The sequence below is a fragment of the Bipolaris maydis genome, assembly GCF_028858645.1.
Source record: "Bipolaris maydis strain C4 unplaced genomic scaffold PSV08scaffold_16, whole genome shotgun sequence".
Lineage (NCBI taxonomy): Eukaryota > Fungi > Ascomycota > Dothideomycetes > Pleosporales > Pleosporaceae > Bipolaris > Bipolaris maydis.
This window is the reverse complement of record NW_027093872.1, coordinates 899,410-922,778: the sequence shown is the minus strand read 5'-3', so window position 1 is coordinate 922,778 and position 23,369 is coordinate 899,410. Positions and strand designations below refer to the sequence as shown.

The window sequence follows — 23,369 nt, the reverse complement described above, 5'->3', positions numbered from 1 at the left end:
ACGGAACAATGTCCGATAAGCTCAACAACGGAGACTGAATACGCGAGCCTGGGCAACATGTACCCCGCTCGTTTCCCCGATTGGAAGAGTCTCGGACATGTGGTTGAGGCTGACCTGCAGCGGGTGGCTGCATGAGCATAAGCTGTTGAACACGTTGGGACACGCAGGATCTCGGACAATGTCGGGTACGTGTGGGTCACCATTGGGCTGCACAAGTCATGGTCAGTGCCGTGAAGAGTATAGCGTGTACTCGGAAGTTTACAATGAGTGTACAGATCGGTTGGTCTGAGTGTAGAGATAAGAAGTACCGACTACCCGGTTTGTTGAGAGAAGTTACTTCTCAAACGAATGGAACTGCATTTGGTTGACGTGTAGTCGGACAAGGATGCAGGTACGGAGAGGATTTGGGAATGGGGCCATGTATGTTCTTTGTACTCTTGATGTATTTATGAAGTACATAGTACATACCAAAAAAAACCCTGGATTGCCAAGGCATCAGTCTACTAGTGCAGCTTCATGACTTCGTGTTTCCCTTCTACAAAAGCTCGGGGGGGAACAGAGCGACAAGGTAGTCTTTAGAGGAGCATTCTTTCTAGCCCAAAAGCCTCTAACTCTAGAGCTCCTACCACGGATAATTCCTCTTGACCCACATCAAGTCCTTCTCACTCGGCCTCCTCACCTGCTCCACCAACCTCGTCCCTTTGCCATGATCCTTCGGGTCCACATACGCCACCACAGGACAATCCTCACCCTTGGTGATGCACCGCTGATTCGAATACCCGGACACACTGGCGTAATGCATGATGCTGGCGATATCGAAGCCGGCGTTTGACTTGATGGGCCAGCCTGGTTCAACGTAGTTTTTGACAAAGGCGGCGCATGTGCAACCGTATTTGATGGTTAGACGGATGGAGCGGCAGAGATTCTCGGGTGTAATGAGCGGGCCTTCGTGGGCGTGGACGCGTTGCCAGCATGAGTCCCAGTCTGCGAGGGCTTTGGGGGTGATTTTGAGGTAGGTGTCGCGGTCCGGGTGGTTGTGCTCATGGGCCATGCCTAGTAGGTTAGTACCAGCTATATATCTTTGCTGCCACTTCCTCAATGTCCGATGGAGTTTGCACTTGATGTAGTAATGGGGGATTCGACTCACCTAGAACATGGCCTAGCTCGTGCATAACTCCAAGCAGTGTGTACCCGTTGGCAATATATACGAGTTGCTGCCAGGGCTTCCCGTTGCGTGTCAAGCCGACACTTCCGCCCCAGCCTTTGTTCTCAGTGTATTCCATCGCAAGTGTGTCGTGGGGGACCTTGTCATTCCAGGCGTCGCGGTTGGTGGGAGAAGCACAGTACAGTGGCTTTCCTTGGGCGTTCTTGCGCTCTTGGAAGCTGATGGCGTGGCCGGAGGTGCGACTTGCGGGGCCACCGAGATGTCTGCAGCTGTTAATTCCCCTGGCTGAAGCAAAATAGATGGGCAAAGAAGTGTGTTTAGTGTTTACTTACTCAATCCACTTGGCCATACCGTTCTCCACTACGTTCCGGATGTTCCTGCGGTCATGCTATTGTGCAAAGCAGTACGGGATAATAACCTGATGCTCGCCAGTGCGCGGCCAGCGGATGGGACCGCCTTCAGTTCCCCAGGCATCAGTCGAGCCTTGGCCATTCAAAGCTTCATGCTTCTCTAGCTCGGCTATGTAGCCGGGCCAGTTGGTGGCCTTTGTACCGTTGTCGTAGACGGGCACTGGAGTACCGCAGAAGGGACCGAATTTGGGTACAGTCTCCTGGGCAAGAGCTGTAGCTAAGAGTGCAAGGAATGGTAAGAGGGAGAGTGCAATCATTTCTTCTAACTTCTTGGTTGAGAATGCTGAGTGGTGTCAGGTGGAACTAGCCACGATGGTAACAGTGCTTTGTATAGTGAAAGGACATGATATCTGGTTTACAAAAGCATAGGTATGTGGGATTGAAAGGTGCTTAGCGAGAAATGAGTGCTCAAAGCGGAAATCGTAGCGGCTCGAGAATGAATGAAAGGTATGTGCAGGCAGCAGTGAATTGCATACTGGGACTCGCAACAGTGCATCAATTCAGTCTTGTTGTTTGATAATGTGACGTCATGTTTATAATCACTGGGACGTATCTTACATACATCGAACAAATCTAGCGCCCGTTGACTTTACCTATCTCTTCACTGTACACAATCACCGCCGAAAGACCTGGCCTTACCGGTCCACATGCCTCCTGGTATTTTCAATGGGAATTTGAGACAAAACCAACATCAATTTACGTTGTTTACTAAAATATGCGGAGAATTTCCACAGAATAGACGTTCCTAGGAAAAACATTCATTCCACTAGCGCATTGGAGGTTTGTAACAATTATGAAATCAACTCTTTTGCTGATACCTTTACATGCTATGTATATAATTTAGAGCGTTCTGCTTTGATCTACAGCATGATCTACAAGCAGATGTAAAAAGCCTATGTCAGCATACTCTGTCCTGAACTGAAGGCTCATGTAGTGCGCTCTTGTGTGGACAGCGCCGAGGATATCAAGGCGTCAAAGCTATTTCCCGACCATTATCTGTCCTCTGTCCCCACAAATTATCTTGAAAGGTCTTCAGTGGCTGTTACTCGCCCCTAGTCAGGCCATGGTTTAGAACCACTCTATTCATATCTGTTTAGAAACCCGCAAAAAAAAAACAAGGATTTATCAATACTGCATTTACTTGAACAGGACGCTGTGATAGGACGGAAGCTGTACTTTCAGTCGCTGTTACTGTATGATAAAAAACACAAGGACACATCAAGTGAACGATGGGTGAAGCCCTGAGTTTTGAATTGGCGTCTAAGATAGTTAAAAATCACTCTAGCAAGGTGAAGGGATTGCTCAAACATGGCTTTTGGCGGGAGTGGCACCAAGATTCAGGCGCTGAGTGGTTCATTGCGGACAATGTCTCTCAATTTCAACAAGCCGCGACAGAATTCTTCTTTATGGATTATACACGCCAGCAATGTAGGCCTGGTCTTATCGTCTAAGAGGGCTTACATGGTTCTCTTGATATCCTAAACCTAGCTTAGCACTACCATGCAGATAAAGAATAAAATCCTTATTACCCCGTCGCGCGCTATATAGGGCTAGTAAAAGCTTGAGAAAAAGCTAGACAATGCACCAGGAATATTACCGAATTCTCTTATGCGTAATACTAAGGATGTAAGGGTGTAGGCGTAGAGTTACATAGTATATCGCAAATTGGTATAAGCGTGATGGACCCGCTCTTGATCTCGTATTCTCTGCTGATCTAAATGCGCATATGGCAGGAATTAGAAGAAAAGTATACGCGGTGGCTTCTCTTCTTGCATTGTTAAGGGATCGACTATTGTCACTTTGAGAGTCTCATATTCTCCGTACGAATCAAATGTGACGGTGGACTACGCATAGTGCCACCAGTGTCTTGGCCTTTCAGTATTACAAATGCTGCTCTCATTAAGTCCAAAATCGACCACGTAGTGAGCGTCCGGGATCTATGATCACAGTAACTACCAAGCTTTGGATATTTATAGGAGTAGTCAGTAGGAACTTTATGCAGCTAAAGCTACAGTGATATTAGAATTAATGGGATTTGGCGCTAATCTCTCGGTTTCTGGACATTTGGGTTTCGTGATACTAGGGCGGTAACTCTGCTACATGACACGCATCATATCTTACAATGTTGAAGCGTTTTTTTTTAAAAAAAAAAGAATTATATATTCCTATTGGCTGATCACTATTGTCCGCCTCAGAACCAATCCATTTTCCAAAATTAACTCGCAAAACATTACAATGTCAGCGGACCGTCTCTTCCAGCCCTTGAAGGTGGGCAACATGGAGCTCAAACACCGTATCGCCATTGCTCCTTGTTCACGCTATCGCGCAAACGATAAGCATGAAATCTTACCTATATCTGCAAAGTACTATGGCGAGCGCGGCTGTGTACCCGGAACACTTCTTGTTTCCGAAGCGACATCAATTTCGAAACAAGCTGGTAGTTTCGCCAACGTACCTGGCATCTGGTCACAAGCTCAAATCGATGCTTGGAAGCTTGTCACCAAAGCTGTTCACGAGAAGGGCTCGTATATATATGTCCAAATTTGGAGCCGTGGACGTACAGCAGACCCAGAAGTCTCGGAGAAAGAAGGCATTACCATCAAGTCTTCCAGCGCCACACCTCTTGTTGAAGGTTTCGCCACACCAAAGGAAATTACTATCGAAGAGATCAAAGAGTCCGTCGAGGAATACGCTCAATCTGCAAAGAACGCCATCGAGGCTGGTTTCGATGGTGTAGAGATCCACGCTACACACGGATTTCTCATTGATCAATTCCTGCAAGATACATGCAACAAACGTACAGACTCCTACGGAGGCTCCATTGAGAACCGCTCTCGGTTCGCTGTAGAGGTTACACAGGCTGTGGCTGAAGCCATTGGCGCAGAAAAGACTGGTATCCGGCTGAACCCTTTCAGCAACTACCACGGCATGGGGATGGAAGATCCAATACCTCAATTCACCGACCTCATAAAGAAATTGGATGCTTTTAGTCTTGCTTATCTTCACATTGTCGAACCACGTGTCGACGGTATCGATGACATCGAACCCACTCAATCAATTGGGTTCCTACTACCGCACTTCACTGGCACATTGGTCATTGCTGGAGGGTCCAAGCTCCATAATACCAAGCAGTATGCAGAGCAGTTTAAGTACAATGATATTGTTATTGCGTTTGGACGCTACTTCATTTCGACAACTGATCTGGCTTTCAGGTTACAGAGAGGAATCGAATTTAATCCTCATGATCGTGAAACCTTTTACTTGTCGAGGACCGAGAAGGGATTGAATGATTATCCGTTTAGTCAAGAGTGGAATGCGAAGCAAACGCCTTAACAAAGCGGAACTCTAGAAACATCTAAATATACTCAACAGGAAGGTTTTTTGAGATATGAATACAAAATTTAGTAAAGACTAAGTTCAGAAATCTCATCATTGCATGTTGCAGCTATTACGAAGTAGTTGACAGTTTTTCAAGCAGTGTAGTTGCGATTGTCGGCTTTGTATTCATACAGCGTTCACGATATCAGTGCGTAGAGTAGTAGCAGACGGCGGAGTGATTGGGTACTACGTATTTCTAGGGTGAATGTATTCATTGTCCACTCAAAGGATAAATAAGATGTCTCACTAGTAAAACAAGAAGCAGATCTATTCTCAAGTATACTCATTGAAGAGGAATAGTCATTGAATATCTTGTCATGTTGATATTTTTTTTTTACATTGTTATGGTAGCACTCATATTTCGATGGCAGAGAGTGGTTGAGCCTTCCCATCCTGGACTAGTTAGACTTTGCCTAGTTTTCCTTAGATGAATCTGATTACGTTATTCCACAGTGATGGGGATAGTTTAACACCGCTCTTTAGAACAATGCAATGTCTCATACAATCACAGACTCTGTATCTTGGATGAAATGATGATATCTCCTCACAAAGCGTGGAATTTTAGCTTTCACTCACTACACAATTATCTACAATCATTGTGTGAGACAACCTTTAATATAAAAGTGTTTACTAGTTCCTAGAAGAAAAGTATTAAACAACAACATCTACGATCGAAGACAGACAGTCCAAAATGTCTCGACAGCTCCCTGTATCCAAAGAGTCCGCCAAATCTACAAAGCTCACTATGCCCGAAAAATCCGCCACGCGTAGAGATTCGTATGCATCCGAAAAGCCTGCCACAACCAATGAGCTAGTTCTGCGTAAAAATTCCACTACACCTAAACAGGTGACTAAGCCCGCAAAACCCGCCATTCGTAGAAATTCGTCTCCATCCGAAACGTCTACCATATCTAACCAGCCAACCGTACGTAGAGGTTCCGCTGCACCTAATCAGCTGGCTATACATAAAAAGCCCGCCACGCCTATAACTTCACCTTCACCAGTGTCTAGAAGGTCCGAAATGTCTAGAAGGTCCGAAATGCCTAGAAAGCCCCCTGTGCCTAGGCAAGTTCGGAAGAGGCGGGTAACATTTGCCCCAGGCACTCTTTTCGAACCAGGACGTGTATGTAATGAGTTCTGGAGGTTTGGACCGTTATACAAAGCGGGGAAGCATGCACATGTTAGGAGCGGGGGATGGCTTGATACTAGTTTCAAGTCGGACGCGTTTGAGGTGATGCTCAATCTCAAGATCTACGCAACATATACTGTCGACAGCATGGCCGAACTGAACGACATCCATGATGAGTTTGTGACGTACATGCGCGAAGGCAAGCCGGTGTCTCCGGGAAAACGCAGCACACTTCGAGACCACGAACTCTGCTACGAGGTAATGGATGAGTATGGAGAGTATCTTAGACGCTGTAATGCTAGTGGTTCGACCCTGGCTGAAGACGAGCTAGCCGAGGCAAAAGTCTTGGTTGTCTACCAGGGCCAAAACGGCGGACTCGTTGGTTTCCAGTTTCTTAAAGACACGTGGGACGATGCGGAGGCTGCGGAGTACCTGGAGCAGTTGAAAGATGAGATCCCTCCAGAAAATCAAGGTCAATCCCCGAACGACATGTCTACCGAGACGTGGAAACGGTAGTTTCAGTCATGCAGTAATGGACCCACATGTCAAAGCAATGCTTTAGAATATCTGCTTATGAAAATAGTACCGTCAAAACAGTTTTAGTCTTTTTTTTAGTCCATACCATGTTATAATGTACAATATCCACGTATCGCCTATCGTACCATTTTATTTTATCACACCGTTGGCTGATTTATTGAACCTGGGATGGCACGGGTTTTGCTCTGTGATGTGAGTGGTCGTGAGCGGGTGTGCCGTCCCGAAGCAGTAACAGTGGCCTAGCCCTGCTTATCCGGAGTCTTGTGAGATTTTAAATCGCCGTAAAAGCAGCACGAACCTCTAGTCTACCCCGCGATTATGAAAAACTGGACCAAAGCCGCTAGTTATGCAAGCCTACTCTTCAAGAAAAGAAGTGATTGCGACGTACTAAAATCCCATTGCCGTTTTCAAGTAAAAGGAGCAGTAGCGTACCTGCCGAATCTGGGCAAGATTGGCATATGTTTATCAGCTTCAAGTAAGTCTGCCAAGGTTGCCTGATATCAAAGGTGGTCATGGGTTTCTGACATGTCGCAATCGGCCTGCCAAGCGCATTTACTAGAGTGCATTCGCCAAGGATGGCAAGCGCGGATATCTAGGGAAGTTTTATCTATCTCCATATTCTGGTTAGGTTACTTGTACGTATGACGCACCATTTACTACTAAGCGCCGTCGGTGTTTTTTCGACAATGTCGTCCGGCCAGCCTATCAAGGCCGAAGAAAATGAATACCAAGTTCAGGAAAGTGGATTCGAGCAATGCACCGTGCGAAGAGATCGTTGTGGGGTAGTGCATGGTGGATAAATAGGGCTGGCTTGAAGAGTTATGTTAGTATTAGTATCACCAAACCGCTGTTTCAGAAATTGCTGCTGAAACTTGGTAGATCGAGGTTGATAATTGTATCACCCCACACGCGCAGAACGCTCTGCATTTCTGAGGAACGTGATCGGCAGTCAAAGCCGAAGCTTCGCTGAATTAAACTGGGACGGACCGATGCAGGGCCGACCTTTTACGGGTAGTGGAGGCTCCGTGCCGGGGTAGTGCTAGTAGTAGCGCATCATGTGAGCATCATAGTTCACGTAACAGCCAAGTCTATCAGGTATCTGCGATGATGTGCCGAAAGTTGGTATGGTCATTGATGTATTTACATTACATGTTATCGTTGTTATTTTTCGTTATTTACAGAATCTTGTTGATTCAATCAGTCAAGATGAAGACTGAGCATTTGGTAATGCGATAGTAGGCGTACAAAAGAGATAATCATCAAGATACTCATCGCGGTCACCTTCTGAACCGCGCCATCAAGTCCCCTTTGACCATTTTCTTTAGGTGTTCATTGAACCCGTACGTGAGGGCGTTTGCAAGTCCGATGAATTGCGTTGAACATTGAAGGATGGTCAACGTCTGACTTGTGTGCCCTGATGCTTCCACAAGGCGATTGATCATGCCAGGTGCCCAGAGGATGATGTATAAGATAGGATATGCGTTGAGAAGGAGCATTCTCTGGATTTCCTTTTCAACGTTCCGACCGCTGACTCCATTGTAGAGAGTTCCAGTCACGTTGGTCGGAGGGCCCTGTGTTCCAGCTATTGCTGTTTCTGTCCTGGCAGCTTCAATGTCGCGTTCGGCATCTACAGCAGGGTGTGCGTCTGTGATAACAACTACAGTCAGTTTTAAGATCATAATGGATGGATATCTAGAAACTAGGGTGTGGCAAAAGAGACAGAAGAGTTTGGAAATGGGAAGAGGTAACATACATGGTGAACCGTTGGGAGAGGGCGCTTTTGACGTTGCATCACTTTGGATACTGTCGTCCTTGGCCGCTTTAACGGGTGATGGGGCAAATTGTGCTTTTCCAACGCTGCCACTTTTGGCGTGTTTCACTTCGTAACGGTACTCGACATTGATCTTATGTAGCTCTACCTCGGATTCGCTCTTCAGCTGGAAAGCATCATCTCGACGGAATTTGCGGCGCATAACAGAACTTGCTGGGTCGGTCGATTTTCCCATGCTGCTCGCATGCAGGGCTGAAAAGTGCCTCTTCATGTAAATCCATATGTAGACATAAATGCCAATGGTGATGAAGATGATGGCAAATCGCCATCCATGAGCCAGGCCGTAGCGCAGGTCTGTTCGTTTGGCACTGATCCAGCACCAGTTGCCACTAACGGGTGTGAATTGGTTAAGTCCTAGGACAGTACATGCTATTTTTTTGGAATCAGCCTTGACTTGGATACTCAGGCGCAATATGAATTACATGATATGGTGGGCATGATCCAGCAAGACGAGCAGATGAGGACCTTCTTCAGGGTAGAGACATTGGGCATGTAAGTCTTTCGAGTAATGGTAAGGAGTGTGACGATGGCGATGGCCAGGATGGAAAAGTCGGCTGCCTGGGAATTTGTCAGTGACAGATCCAACAGGGTGGATATCGGGTTTGAGATGGCGTACCTGAACGGACCATTGGCCCACCCAGCCATTTAAACTGCAAGCGACGCCATCGCTCAAGTCATGTTGATGTGCGACGACCCAAATTCCCGATACTGAATTGTTCACTGAGTTGATGAATTCTGTTGTGATGGTTAGTCTGGCCTGTAGAGGCGGCAATCAGGGGGTGAGGCGTCGTACCAGCGAGAGCGAGATTCAAAACAAGTACGTGACGGAAAGATCGTTGCTGGTCGGCGTAGATGACATAGCAGACGAGAACGCACGAGGTGGCAACGGCGGAACAAAGGCTGCCCACAAGGGTAGGAACCGCAACACTCCAGGTGATGGGCATGGTGAAGACAGTTGGGCAGTAGTGAATAAGTCTTGAGATACTTCAGCAACAACTGGCTAGAGACTGCAGATGGGCATGCGTAGGAGGCATGGCGATATATGTAACATGGAGGGTAGCGAACGCATTTAGCGGCACAAACCGTATGATTGGGAGGGCAGTCAAGTCTGGGGGGACTCATGCAGCCGCACACGCAGGTTTTACCACCCATTTCTCACTACATGCGGTAGTCTGATGTTTAGGGCGGCGGTCGTGCAGGGTTTCGACTATCTTGCTATTGAGCCGAATGTCTGTATCACCCGCATGCCTGGGCCAGGGACCCCTACAGGCCGTTGGCAGGCAGCCTAGGAGCAGGAGCGTGCTCCGCAGACGGCTCGAAGAAGTGGTCCCTGGCGTCCCTGAATGCGGCTGCGCATGGACGGGTGGCACGAAGCAACTCAATCCTATTTTATTTGGAGAGAGGGGAAAGGGGGTGAATTGCATCGATCCAACATGATTAAGTAACTAGTTGCCACCGATGATTAGAGGTGCCGCTGGCGTTGGTCCGAATAGCACCTTTAGCTCTCCTGGCTCTGCCTCGGGCTTTGCCTTAATCTATTGCCCTGGCGCCGCTGGGCATTGGCTGCCCTTGCAATGCCTCTGCTTGGAACCCGACTCAAGCACAGCGCACGTGCGCTCATCGGCTTCGCCATCCAAGTACAGCGCCGTCACAGATGTTGATCTCCCGAAACGCAATGTGCCTCTTATCCCGGCGCCTCACAGACTGCATAGCTATCTATTCCCTTCACCAACCAAGGCTCTGGCCTTAGGCTGAGCAGTCTTTATTGGTAAGAAAACTGCCGGTTCTGCATCGCATGATGACATGTATGCTCAGCAGTACCTTTCCGTGCTGAATTATACGCCTGACAAGTGACAGTTGGCTGACAGCACCACGAAACCAGAGTTGAGCAATGCTCCGACAGACTGCCTTGTCCCTGCTTGAGTGACCGTTGAGACCTTTGGCCTTTGGGCCTCGCCCGCACCATAGGCACAGAAACACAGATCCATCATCCGGCACCTGTGCTTTCGCATCCAGCTTCTGCAACTGGGCGCATGGGCGCACGAGCGCGTCCCTCGCCATTGCTGGCGATTCACGTTTTCTCCCTGCCGACTTATTCATAGTAGCATACACATGCCTATGCGACTCCATGCAAATCATGGAGTGTTCACTGGTATTGGCTGACCTTACGGAGAGTATCATCACCTCGACCCATCGATCAGCCCCTTCTACGTCACAAGACTATCCCGGCGTGGGGAATAAGCCTTCGCTAATTGCGCCTTCGCTGCGTGCCGTCTCACCCTTGTTCTAGCCCGGCCCCCTGTAAGCTCCACCCGAAACACCCTCCTCTCACCCAACTTACTCGCTCCTCTCTCTAACATCGTGTACATAAAGTACTATGTTCTATGTAATACATGCGCTCTAGTGCCTATCATCTTGTCACTGCCAAGCTGATGCATTAAACTGAACCAGGCCCTTACCATCGCCCTGATATAGCCAGGTCGACGTTGCTTCTCATGATTCTAAAAAAAGATTATTCAAACGAAGGTCCTTTTGGCCTGTTAGATTCGCTCGCGGTCCATCATACTGCAACTCTCAACCTCAGCATCTCAATTGTCTGCGGCTGAAGTGGCATCAAAGTCAAGAGTCTGCCACCACTCCGCAGAGCCTACAGTGGAAGTGCTAGCTATAAGAAGAAGGCAACGCCGTGCTGGTCAACAAGACTTCCACTGGTCTACATTACTCGCATGCGTACTACGAATACGAATGAAATTGTTTTGTGAGGAATCGTCTGGCCCGTGCGCCTACGCAAGACTGAGTCCACCCGTCCAAAAGAGCAAAATACCGATACAAAGATTGGATAAACTTGGCTAAAAGAGAAGGAGTTATTCAGGAGAATAATCCAAATAAGCTTGCTCCTAAGCTTTCTCGTACCTCACGGCTATATGTCTGCGATAAGAAAGCAGTGCTTTGGTTGTGGAAAATGAGCGCACGGGCTAGGTGATTCTTCACTAAAATCGAGATCTTCCGTATATGCATGTGCATGTAAGGCCTCCATGGCGATAAGCGAGCGTACCTGCGGACCTCTCCCCGCCTCCTTCGCTCAGGTCCCGGTATAGAGTCCCGTATTCCTCCGTCTATCCCCATGCCGTTCTTAGCCCAGTTCGCCCCAGTTTTCCGCTGGCTGCGGGTGGCAGCGTCCCATCCAAACTCCAGCAGGATACAGTTCTAGGCCCTGCTAGTGGTGGTGCGAACGCCGTAAAGCAACCATTCGGAAATGCAAAGCTTAAGGGGGAGGCGAGACCACAGCGCCACAGCAATCGCGTTTGTCGATAGCAAGCAGCTCTTGAAGATCCTCTACCTTAGACGTCATCAATTAATACTAGAGTTGCATTCTCTTCGCAGCCAAAACATCAATATGTCCTCCGCTAGAAAATCGGGTACTCAGATTACCTCGAAGACCTTGGGGATGGAGAAATATATGTGTACGTGTAACTGTATGATCACTGTTGTAGTAGCTAGTATTGTGGAGAGGGTACCTGTGGACATACCGGTTGGTGGTTTTCGACTGTAAGTGCAAGCTACCGTGGTAAAACCCAAAGATTTGCGGCTGGACCCTATCTTTGCTTTTTTTCATTCATGATGTCATTATTTGTTATGATTCTTATCGGTCATTTGCACCCACTGCTTGGCCCCCGGTTACCGTTTGGTCAAATGGATCCCCATGTAATTCGAATTGGGTCAAGGCCACGTCGGAGATCGGCCCTGATCGGCACTTGAGTTGGCTTCTTGTTCTTCTTGTATATGTGGATGGATCTTGAGCTAGATACCTGGATCGAGCCCCTGGCTTTGTCGAAAAACTACACCTCCATGTGCGGATAAAGAAAGGTCGCATTGTGGGTACATAGGTGGCCATAATGACGATATTTTGTTCTACTCTATGGAGAATTCAACCTAGCATGAAGAATAAAGAAGAGGGGAGGTGGGTTGCAAGCCCCATATCGCCAGCTGTACAGGTCTTCAAGCTGGGCACCATCAGTTATGATCTCACACTCTCTGTTGACATACTCACGAGGATCAGTTGTGTCTGTAAACAACGGCAAATATGTCCCTTTAATGACGGTGATTATTGCAGACAACATGGTCATGCTCATCATCACAATGAGGCCAACCTTCGTGGACCAAGCCATCTGCAGGTTCCAGAATGGGTATGCCGGCACCACTGCCAATACCACATCCGTGAACGTCGTGTACGCACAAAACCAGTAAGAAAAGTTGTTGAGAATATTTGGATTCCAGCATGACTGGTAATGACTTCTCCCATAGCTTCTGGGTCGGTTGGCATTGTGTAAATGCTAGGACAACTATAATTCAAGCAAACAATACTTGCAGAATCGCCATAGAATATAGAGCAACAGTATGCCGTGGGCTCGAGGAGGGAAGCTGGCAGACGAGAATCGTGATGGATATGTTCGGTAAGCTGAATGCGGCTGTAGATTGTCACCTCTTCGCCAAAGTTACAAGTACGAAGTCACATACTACTTACCAATATTAAAAGTTACAAATTGTCAACTTGAGCCATGCTAATCTCTACTGTTTTTTTTTCACAAAAAATGTACGATATCCTAGCATCTGAATCATGGAGCCTTTAAAAAACCGCTCAATGGCGAATTGTGCAGCAATTACTGTTGTGTGCTGACCGAATCTTAATACAACCCCGCAGTGTACAAATTATGAGGTAATGATGCTGAATATCTAAAAATGACATGAGTGCTAGCTGTCAGTTCGATGGGAACAAGCTCTGTAAATACCCTACTAGCGATAGCAAAATGATGAGGTCGTCCCAGCCAACAACATGCACTAGCTTTACTGTGGAAAAAAGCTTGATAGTGACCGATAAAAACAGCAGCCCCAGTCATGACCTATGCGACAAGTAGGGTCTCTGTCTGCTTGTTCTCTGTCAGATCCACTGCTGCAAAGATCGCGGAGTGTCTTGTGAGCTTGCTAGTGTCCAAAAGTAAAGAGGCAATGAGACTTTTTCAAGGTTCCTTAGTTTGACCACCATTGGATATCATTATGCCAGGGAACAACCGGTTGCAGCCCGATACTACTTATCGAGTGACATGGATTGACAATGCCAAGCTGGTGTGGGTATCACAAAGGTTAATATGGTGTGGAAATCCTTCTTTGTGAGTTACTACATCTTTTTCAGGAAGCTCTACGCGGCATAAGTAGTTAGTATCATAAAAATCAAGTAAAATATCAAACAATAGCGCAATCAACAAACTCAGGTTACGCACAGTTCATTCCTTTAAGAAATGGATTGCTTCGAATAAATTAATAAGATTGTGGTGGATCCTCTAACCGCATTACCGGGATAACAAGGCTAATCCTTTCGAGGTCCACACCACTGTGGCACAGCACATCATGTTGGCGAATTTATCCCAGACCTCGCTAACTTTCACAGACTAACTTCCTCGGGCTATATTTGAGCCACTCATATTGATAGAGGCTGAATATCAAAGTATTACTGGTCATCAGATTCTAGGATTTACTCATTACGAAAGTTTCGTGAAGGGTACGTTTTTGGGAATGCAGGCAAAGCAACTTTAACATTACTGTACCGTATGAGCTTACCTCAGATATAGTGTCTTTGAAGCGTAAACAAAAGACTGTCCAGAAGACTTTAAAAAAAACAAGTTTACATAGTCGCTGAGAAATATTTCTTACAAAAACTGCCAAGGTAGCTAGAACTCTATTAATCGATGCAGAGAGGTTTAGTTGATGCAAAATCCTTAGGATTGGCACACATTTCTTAGGTTGTGTACCTGTTTATGGTACTAGTACGAGCCAAAATAATCTCCCAGTGCGACCAAACGTGCAAAGCTATCACAAATCAGCATCTACACATGCACGTCTGCAAGTTTCATGTGATGATAAAACACTAGTCGCAAATCCTTAAAGGATTGATCCTGCGGACTATAGTGCCCAATTGAGCTACATGCATGTACGCGAACGTGTGGAGCTATGGATCTCAGGATATTAAGCCAGTTCGCCCACGGGGACACGTTATGCAGTTAAAATCAGCTTGCATTCTAAAACCACCCTTCTCAGAAGCAAAAGGTTACGTCCAACACCGAGAGAGAGATGTCAAAAACACTTCCGGTCATCCTCGAACGTATTGCAGCGGCCAGCAAGGCTTACCAACGCGAGGAGATTGGCTCACGAGAAGATCTCATTGAGCTAGGGAGAGATCTGGTAGCAACACTTGAAATCCCAAGTGAGTTCTTGCAAAGAAGCTGCTGGGCCGAGGTAAACCAGCAAATACTATCCGAAATTCTAGTGGCTTCTACTGATCAGTACTGCAGCCGGCTCTATCAGCACACTGCAAATTGGCTGCTGAAGTCAGACTGTTTCAATACCTGAAAGATGCAGGAGAGACAGGCAGTAGTCTTGAGGATCTTGCCCAAAAGACGGGAGTCGATCCACTGCTGCTCCAAAGAATCCTCCGCCACCTAGTCGCCATGAAGCTCCTCACATTCTCGAATGGAAAGTTCCGAGGCACGCCCCTCAGTGACGGACTCGCAGCAGAGAACTTTCAAAAAAGCATTGATTTTTGCTACGACGTCGCCAGACCGTCCTTCTTCAAAGAGACAGGCTACAAAATACCAGATTCCGTCACAAACGGTCCGTTCCAGGCTGCATACGGTACAGAGTTGCCGTTTTTCCCGTGGTTGGTAGCCACGCCCCCGCATCTCGATGAGTTCGACAACTTCATGTCAGCGTACCGGGCCGGGAAACGGAATTGGTACGACGCAGGCTTCTATCCCGTAGCGAAGCGTCTAATTGAGGGCTTCGACAAGGACGCCGGTGAAGCGCTGCTTGTAGATGTTGGCGGCGGCCGCGGCCACGATGTCCAGCAGTTCATAGCACAGCACAAGGCACATCCCGGGAACATCATTCTCCAAGACCGCGAGCCCATTATTGCCAGTGTTTCAAATCAAAATAAGCTACCGTTTGAGTTGCAGGTACACGACTTCTTTACTCCTCAGCCAATCAAGGCGGCAAGAGCATACTCGCTTCATTCCATCCTTCATGACTGGAGCGACGACGATGGAATCAGGATCCTTGAGAATCTGAGGCCTGCGCTCAAGTCTGGGTATTCCCGGGTTCTGCTGATTGAGATTGTAGTTTCGGAGGAGAAGCCTACTATCGCGGAAACGGCCATGGACATGATGATGTTGGCGCACTTTGCTGTGCGGGAGAGGACCAGGGTGGAGTGGGAGGGGATATTGGACAAGGCTGGGTTGAGATTGGTGGGATTGTACAACTTCCCTGGCGTTGCGGAGAGCGTTATTGAGGCGGAACTGCGAGAAGCTCCTTGAGTGAGCAAGGTACTTGTTTGCTTAATTCTAGGCTATTGATGTTGACTACGATTTTTCCATGGCGAGACAATCCCCAAGAAAGAAAATAGTCTTCGAATATCAAATTGCAACAAAAAGAAGAACATGTCAAATGCAACTGGGTGATCTGAGCACTTGAAAGATTTTTATCTAGCATTTCTAGATAAGCATTGCTACTATAAGAGAAGAATAGTCATCTCTGTGCTTGGGCCTAACAGCCGGGATAACGCTGTACTGGTATTAGGCTGTAAAATTGGTCGAGGTAGGATAGGCTTGCCCACCCAAGTAAGCTAGAGGGATACAGTGTCAAGGTCCAACCCTGAACTCAACCACGCATACACAACCTTACCGAATCCACGGACGCAGCATGTAGAGGGGCCCGCTAGCAGGGGTGTCGAGAGGTGTATAATTTTGTAGGAAAGGGCCGATGAAAGCATTGACTTCGGTTTATTGAATGCAATCATGTAAACTGCAGATGTATTGGAAGGGAGTTAAGGCGGCGGGTGATTTACTTGAGGTCGCAGTATTAGAGATTCACGGTTGGCGGTTTGGTTACAGGTATAGTTCGTGTGAGGTTGCACTTACAAAAAATTTTGGACTTTGGTTTTTTTTTTCAACGAGCTTCCTAAGGTCGATTTCCGGACTCTGATCTAGTAACTTTATTAATGATCGAAAATGCTTAGTCGATTTCTTTATTTTGATACAATGTTTATTGGTCTTAGTTCCTACTATACCCATACCAATGATCAAATCATCTTTGGCTAAAGCATTTTTTTTAATTAGCATATAATGTCAGCACCACGAAGTCAACTCAGACATACTAGATGGATGAGCAACTACTTCCAACTCTTAATTTTATATTAAGATATTACAGCAATCTACCCGATAGGCTTTCAGCCTTTTGAAAATTCAAAAGTCCTCTGGTGTACGCGGTCCCTTGCCTTTCCAAGCGTCAATTTGCTTATTCTTTATGTAAAGAAAAGAAAACAAAGAAAACGAAGAGAGATTCCAAATCATTTGAAAAAAATGGTATTCAGACACTACGTGTTAGAAGTATTGTGTGGCTCATTGTTACCCGGCGTTGGTGTATTGCCCGTCGGTGGCACTATAGCTGAATTGCTCTGTGCGGGGTCTGCATCCCCTCGTTCTCTTCGGGCTCGAGCCCCAAAAGCGTCACTTAGTCGTGTGCTGATTCTCCTACTTCTCCTGTCTCTTGTGTTGGCTATGTTTTCCACACTTGGATTCGTACTTTCTCCAGCGAGATCACCACTGTGGTTTCTTCGCTGCTCTCTAAGGCGCCTTAGGGCGCCAATTCGCTCTTCAGCTGATGAATTTGGTAAATGGCGGAACAACAAAATATCACGAATTGCAGTGCGGCGGCGATGCGATGTTTCAGTATCAGGGTTTAGAGGTGGAGCAACTTGGTCCTGATCATGTGAGGCAGAAGAATCATGGGAATCGACGGGACGCAGATCGACGCGACTGCGAAGTGTTAGTGGGCTTGATACAGCAAATAGTAAAGATAGGGGGCTGAGTTACCATAATGGACAAGTACCAGATACGTTCAATAGCCATGGATCTACACATTCTGGGTGGAACTTGTGATTGCATGGGAGAACGCGAAGATCTTGACCCTTCTCAAAATCCTCTGTACAAATGGAGCAGCCCGGAGTTTCGTCAGATGAAGCGTTCTCTGTACCCGTAGATGCGGCTGCAATAACAGGTTGTGCAGGTGCTATACCTGACTGATGTTGCTCAATCTCGGCGGGGGTCGCTTCCTGTGGTGCCCCTGTAACCTGTTCCGTACCTAGTGGCTGCGCTTGGCTGCGCTGATCAGCGGTCGTTGGAGGATTTGCATGTTCGTCGCTTGTCGCGTTCGCCCCGTTCAAATCTCTCGCCCCAGCCGCCGGTCCCAGTTCCACATCCGTAGGCTTTGTCTGCTCTCTTTCGCCAAATTTTACAATGGGAATAGTGTCGAGAATAGCTCTTCCGAGTCCTCTTGCTCTGCTCTGTCTGGGTCGCCCAAGAACGTTCCGGGGCCCGTATCGCTCAGGGTGACGATGCGCTCTTACCGCGCCTGTGATGATGATGACGAGAAATAGAGCTGTAATGATACCCGTAATGCTGTACAGAATGATCATAGCGACAGCAGTCGAGGGTGAGGGGCCTAATGGGTTCTGTGCCTGGTTTGAGTTACCGCCTCCATTGCTGTTGTCGTCATTGGACCGGCCTTGAATGTTGACGAAGTATTTCATGTGTGCGGGCAGGTCATCAATGGCATCGAGTACAAAAGCCGAATCAGTTTTGCTCGTCATGGAATAGACAGCGAATTGCAGTACCATTTGTTGAGAGTCGTTCTGGTCATAATCGCAATAGTCGGTGGCGGTGCTGTAAAGGATGGCAGCCGAAATGTTAGCTTGTTGATAAGCCTGCTCGAAGACGGATTGGGCACTGTCGAAGCCGTTGTAGTCGCTGGGGTTGCAACTGATGTATGCGATCTCATCAGCAGTGATGTTGGCGACGTTGGAGAAATTTGTGTAATATAGGTTGCCCTTGGCCTGGTAGTTCATGGTCAGTGCAAGGACTTGAATGAGATCTTGTACCTAGCCGCGACGAACCGAATTCACTGCTTCCTGGGTCAAGGGTATAACGTTGGCGATTTTGCGCCCGTTTGATTCGGCACGGGCAAGCGGTAGAGTGCCATCTCCCCATCCCGGACGCGCAGTCGAGGTGTTGGAGGGCGAGATGGTGGCCGTGGCGGAGGTAGCGAACAAGAGGCAGGTCAACTGCCACGACAGCCGGTGCAGGCGCGCAGGCGACATGTTGAAGCGCATGCGTGCTGTGAATTAATAGCACACGAGCGCCGATGAACCCATGTGTGAATATGTATGTAAATGGGTGTAAATGTCGGTGTAAATGTCCAAATGTACGGGTATGGTGGCTTGAATTGACGTGCTCCAAAAAAAGAGTTGCCACACTACAGAGCGACAAGCTAGACGATAAGGCGGTACTCGCGCCCGACAGCTGACATAGTTGGTGCAACAGGAGGCGGCGGCAAGCACAAGTGGTTTGATGTGTGTCAATGTAAGAGTGTAGGTGCGCAGATATGGCTGAAGCCAGACAAGACGACACAAGATCTGGCGGAGAGGCGCGGCAGACGATGACCACAACCCCCCCCCCCGCTCTTCTCTCCCCCAGACCCGCTGACGCTACGGACCCACTCGTGCTCGTCTGCGTCCGCCTTACGCTCCGACTCTGAAACTCGGTCTAGTCGACATTGTCTGGCTACGGCTGCAGCAACCTTTGTTCCGCGCTTCTCTCAACCACTCGTCTGACACATTCACGGACCTCTACGACAATGACAGCCCTACCATGGCCTTTTAATGGCTCAGGTGCACTCGTAAGCCCTATGGCTGAGTTGCTCTACCGCCCAGTGCTTCGGACCGACTCGACTGCACGTCACTGAGCCCACTTGCATCAATCGCTTTATTCCCGCATCGCCATGCGTACATGCATTCCCGTCTCGGTAATGCATCTTGCCGTAAAGAATATGCCGCCAGTTAACCGTCAACAGTTTCACCTGTGCCCACACGTCTGTCTGTACATATCCTCGTTCCATGTTCTAACCAGCTTGAATACTACCGTTGCATTACACATTTTGTATCTACCATTCAACTCCATTCGAACTCCATCACCATAAACGCCTGCGGGCTGCGACCATGTATTCCCACTCATCCATCCCCACGACACATTGTTGATACAATTAAGAAAAAAAACCCTCAAGCCCGTATTCACAACACCACGCTCGCCTAGTAGGCGATGCCACTCCTGCCACGCCCAGGCGTCTTGAACGTCATGGACTGCACATGTTGCTCCACCAGTCCGCCAAGCGCTAGTGTATCCTTCGGATCAACTCCCATCCTCTCGAAATCATTGAAGCCAGAAAGATAGAAGCCAGCAATCACCACCAGATACGACAGAATCAAGATCGATCCCTTGAAGTAGTTGCTCTTTCCTTCACCGTACATGTACGACAAAAGGAACACGCACAGAATGACGGTAACCATGTCCCATTGGGGAAAGATGAGTGTGAATGTCTGGTTTGCCACTTCTTGCGCTGGAATATATCCGCTGTGCATGGCGCTGTAGAAAACCAGAGCTGGGATCTGCAACAGACAGACTTGCAGAGCATATGCAGATCCAATTTCCATGGAAAGCGCAATATTTCCGTTCATCGCAAACGAAATAGCGTTCAAAAACTCGGTCGTGTTTGGCACCAAGGCAAACAAGGTAATGCCCAGGAACTTTTCGTCAATATCAGATCCTTCCAGCACCCCGTCGACCGTGTTGACAAGAATCTCGGCGATAACGGCGTATGCAACAGTCGCTGTCAACAAAATAGCAGCACTCTTTTGACGACTCCAGTTTGGTGCATCGTGCCCTCCAGAAGTATGTCCAGGCGCCGTCTCGCCTTCGTCGTGGGCCGCCTCGGTGTTGGCGCGAGTATGAGCAGGCCGATCTGCGTGCCCTTTGCTGGTTGTGTGAGCAAGTTGCGCAGCTTTACGAGGAGCTTTGGTAACATCACGTGTGGCCAGAGCCGTCGTTGTTGCAGCAATCTCAGTGATCTGGCGTGCTAGTGATTCCGCGGCATCATCCGTAAGGCCTTCGACATGGAAAGAGTGGTGCACATTTGTTTGGCTATCCTTGGGCGGTACCTGGTGGAGGGTATTGCTGTCTGCTTTTGAGCTTGGCCGTCTATCGCTTGATGTGGATTGCTCTGGTCCAATGCCAACCTCTTGTAGAGTCTGACTAACCATGCGCTTGTACAACTGACTGTCACGTACATGCGCGCGATTGACGGAATGCCCGGTCGCTTGCCTCGTAAAAGAGGAGTGGGGGAAATCTCCATGGGCACTTTGACTAAGACTACTCGCACTCATCTCCAAAAATTTCTTCTCTTGAGCATCTGGCTCCGTCCAGATTGTGGCGGCATGAGTTCGGAGAGTAAACAATAGACCGATGATGTATGAGAAAAATAGCAATGCAGCTGAAAACCAGGTATATGGCTTGACAGCTTCATTGTAGAACCGGTCGTGAAGTGCTGGTGTTTGCGAGTAGTAGCATCTGCGGCAGTCTCGCTCCAAGGGAGCAGAGGAATGAGGTTTAATACACTGGTGACAGTTGAGTTCATGCTTATACCAGTTAGCAGGAGTCTTTGTAAAAACAAGAATGCAATTCTTACGCTTCCGTAGATCTGGTAGAACAATGTGGGTCCAAAAGCGCCAATGACGGCAAACAAAAGCATAGTTGATGTCACACCAGCCGACCGCACGTTGAACCGCTGGGTCTTGCGTTTCAGTGCTCCGAAACACATGGACAAGCCTGGAAGAAACAGAATACCGGCGAAGATACTGCCGATGATGCTTCCCTCGACAAGTTGTGCCTTTCCCTGACTCAGCGCCACGCAGTAGAGGAAAACCTCGACAACGGTCGAGAAGAAGGCGTTGATGGTCGCACCGACCCCCATGGATGATTGAGCTGAGATGGAGGCCACTGCTTGGCCAATGAAGTATGCCAGTGGAATAATGGACAGTAATGCGAGCGTGAAGAGCAGAAACTGGTCCGTCAACCAGAACTTGAGCTCCATGGCTTCAGCCAAGACAAAGTAGTCGAAGATGGTAAAAGCGACCAAGCCGAGGAGATTGATGAGAAAAATGTTTGTGCCGTCGATGGTGTACTTCCAGTACTTGATGCCGACTGCTCGATAGGTGCAGAGCAGGATAGAAGATGACTCTCCGGGACGACGCACATTGCCATTGTCCGAATGAAATGAGAGAGCCAGAGGGTGACGGCGCAAATGGTCCAATAAGAGCAGTGTGGTTTTACCCATGGGGATCGAAAAGACAAGAAACCAGCAGAGAGTCGAGACGAAGAAGAGCGAAGGCATCAAGATGCCATAGAAGAAGAGGAAAAAGATAACTCGACCAAGGGTCCATTTACCGCGACCGAAAAGTCTGCGTTTGGTGATGGCTGTGTCAGTGTGGTGCACGTTACTACGGCCGTGTCTTCCAAGCAGACTCATGGTCTCGCTGCCGGCAGAGTCGACACTGTTGCGTCTACGCCCGACAAGCGAGCTCTCACCACCGTTGATGGGACCAAAGAAAAGACGTCCTTCTTCAATGTCACCGCTCTGCCACTGCTCATATTCGCTAATGCTGCGGCCTTCACCTTCGTCTTCGTCGATATAGGCCTCGTCCTGCATGAGCTTGACATATTTGCCAAAGGGGTAGAACAGATATGAGGCAAGGTGGAAAAGGAGACGCGAGTACTCTTTGCAGCTTTGGTTGAAGCCAAGCAGAGCACATAGCAGACCTCCGGCACTCGCCACAATCGCGAGCCACCAACCAAAGACTAGCGTCCAGACAAGATTGAACAGGAGCAACCATCTACTGACGTAGAGACCTGGCGATGAGTGGATGTCGGCCTCTGCATTGCGCTGAACCGACCGACCCTTTTTGTAGAGGGCAGGCTTCCAGATCCTGATACCAAAGGGATGTGTCACGTTGATTGCATCCTGACGGTCGCGAAGGGTGAAGCTCTCTGCGTCACTTAGCTCGTCGTCATCGGCGCCTCCGCTTTCGTCTTCTGCTTGCACTGTCTCTTCACTCGAGGAGACGGGCGTCGCGTCTGCATCTGTGCCGGTTGTTAGTCCTGCGCTGTCCTGCTCAGCCTCGTCGTCTTCGTTGGAGTCTATCGTGGTCAGGGTCGCCGGCTGGGCAGCGGCTCTGCGTCGGACAGTCGAGGATTTGCGGCGCAATGTCTGTCGTTGTTTCTTCTGCTGGTCTTGCTGGGCCTGGTCGAGCTCGACCTCCTCCTCGGCATCGTCGACACTGAATTCTTGCCCCTTCTGCGGCCACTTGGACGATGTTGTGCGGCGCGTCAATGAGGGCTTCTTGGGCTTAGCGGAGCCTTCTGAGACGGGTGGGTTTTGCGGACGACGGTCCTTGTTGTCTTTGCCGGCGGAGATGGTGCCTGTGGGCGCGTTAGCGTGTTGGAATTGGTGTCGCTGTTGCTTGTGGTCTTTATCTCGGAGTCTTACCATAGCCCGAAGGCTGCATGGCAGCTTGGGATCGCCTGCGCGCGGATTCTCCAGCCATGGCAGTTTGGGCGGGCGCGTCGCTGGCCGTGGTGGTGCCTTGGGTGCTGCTCCGGCGGGATGTGTCTGGGGAGGATTTGGCGTCGCCGCTGTTAGGAGTGCGGTCCTCCATGGCAGTGGATGGTCGCAGAGACGCAGAGAAAAAGAGCTGGCTGGCTATCTGCAGCCCGGCCTTGTTTTGGGCAGAGTGGAAACTTAGAATGGCCCCAGCTCAGGCCTTGTGTTTATGCGCACGAGTCACTCTAGCCTGCCGGCGTGCAATGCCAGCGATCAAAGAAGGGACGAAAGGCATGTCCGTCTTTGCCGTGCCCGCATCTGCTGAGGTCTGGGGTGGGCGGAAGCTGCAGGCAGATGACCAGCCATCATGTGCGAGCGGCCGCC

General features: G+C 48.7%; 8 protein-coding genes across 8 annotated transcripts; 3 read left to right on the top strand and 5 right to left on the bottom strand.

The window, feature by feature from the left end:
* Positions 1-489: 489 nt before the first annotated feature.
* PSV08DRAFT_366215 (uncharacterized protein) lies at positions 490-1,832 on the bottom strand (the record flags this gene model as incomplete). The annotated part of the gene is made up of 4 exons (XM_066093110.1): positions 490-1,053; positions 1,148-1,428; positions 1,498-1,553; positions 1,584-1,832. The coding sequence occupies 4 exons, from the start codon at positions 1,830-1,832 to the stop codon at positions 623-625; spliced, it is 1,017 nt and encodes a 338-aa protein (XP_065948096.1). The 3' UTR covers positions 490-622.
* Positions 1,833-3,810: 1,978 nt separating this feature from the next.
* On the top strand, positions 3,811-4,908 carry PSV08DRAFT_189823 (uncharacterized protein; the record flags this gene model as incomplete). Its single annotated transcript, XM_014223699.1, has 1 exon — positions 3,811-4,908. The coding sequence occupies one exon, from the start codon at positions 3,811-3,813 to the stop codon at positions 4,906-4,908; it is 1,098 nt and encodes a 365-aa protein (XP_014079174.1).
* Positions 4,909-5,644: 736 nt separating this feature from the next.
* PSV08DRAFT_374717 (uncharacterized protein) lies at positions 5,645-6,598 on the top strand (the record flags this gene model as incomplete). The annotated part of the gene is made up of 1 exon (XM_014223698.2): positions 5,645-6,598. The coding sequence occupies one exon, from the start codon at positions 5,645-5,647 to the stop codon at positions 6,596-6,598; it is 954 nt and encodes a 317-aa protein (XP_014079173.2).
* A 1,298-nt stretch (positions 6,599-7,896) lies between these two features.
* Positions 7,897-9,394, bottom strand: PSV08DRAFT_374716 (G protein-coupled glucose receptor regulating Gpa2-domain-containing protein; the record flags this gene model as incomplete). Its single annotated transcript, XM_014223697.1, has 5 exons — positions 7,897-8,246; positions 8,373-8,819; positions 8,873-9,008; positions 9,067-9,185; positions 9,244-9,394. 5 exons carry the CDS (start codon positions 9,392-9,394, stop codon positions 7,897-7,899), a joined length of 1,203 nt encoding a protein of 400 aa, XP_014079172.1.
* A 2,699-nt stretch (positions 9,395-12,093) lies between these two features.
* Positions 12,094-13,348, bottom strand: PSV08DRAFT_374715 (uncharacterized protein; the record flags this gene model as incomplete). The annotated part of the gene is made up of 6 exons (XM_066093294.1): positions 12,094-12,367; positions 12,498-12,733; positions 12,816-12,919; positions 13,049-13,134; positions 13,241-13,293; positions 13,334-13,348. The coding sequence occupies 6 exons, from the start codon at positions 13,346-13,348 to the stop codon at positions 12,094-12,096; spliced, it is 768 nt and encodes a 255-aa protein (XP_065948095.1).
* Positions 13,349-14,576: 1,228 nt separating this feature from the next.
* PSV08DRAFT_356558 (S-adenosyl-L-methionine-dependent methyltransferase) lies at positions 14,577-15,814 on the top strand (the record flags this gene model as incomplete). The annotated part of the gene is made up of 2 exons (XM_014223695.1): positions 14,577-14,741; positions 14,798-15,814. The coding sequence occupies 2 exons, from the start codon at positions 14,577-14,579 to the stop codon at positions 15,812-15,814; spliced, it is 1,182 nt and encodes a 393-aa protein (XP_014079170.1).
* An 848-nt stretch (positions 15,815-16,662) lies between these two features.
* Positions 16,663-18,654, bottom strand: PSV08DRAFT_405544 (uncharacterized protein; the record flags this gene model as incomplete). Its single annotated transcript, XM_014223694.1, has 3 exons — positions 16,663-17,314; positions 17,372-18,390; positions 18,451-18,654. 3 exons carry the CDS (start codon positions 18,652-18,654, stop codon positions 16,873-16,875), a joined length of 1,665 nt encoding a protein of 554 aa, XP_014079169.1. The 3' UTR covers positions 16,663-16,872.
* A 777-nt stretch (positions 18,655-19,431) lies between these two features.
* On the bottom strand, positions 19,432-23,100 carry PSV08DRAFT_231646 (Sodium/calcium exchanger protein-domain-containing protein; the record flags this gene model as incomplete). Its single annotated transcript, XM_014223693.1, has 3 exons — positions 19,432-21,024; positions 21,075-22,864; positions 22,932-23,100. 3 exons carry the CDS (start codon positions 23,098-23,100, stop codon positions 19,642-19,644), a joined length of 3,342 nt encoding a protein of 1,113 aa, XP_014079168.1. The 3' UTR covers positions 19,432-19,641.
* Positions 23,101-23,369: the final 269 nt, after the last annotated feature.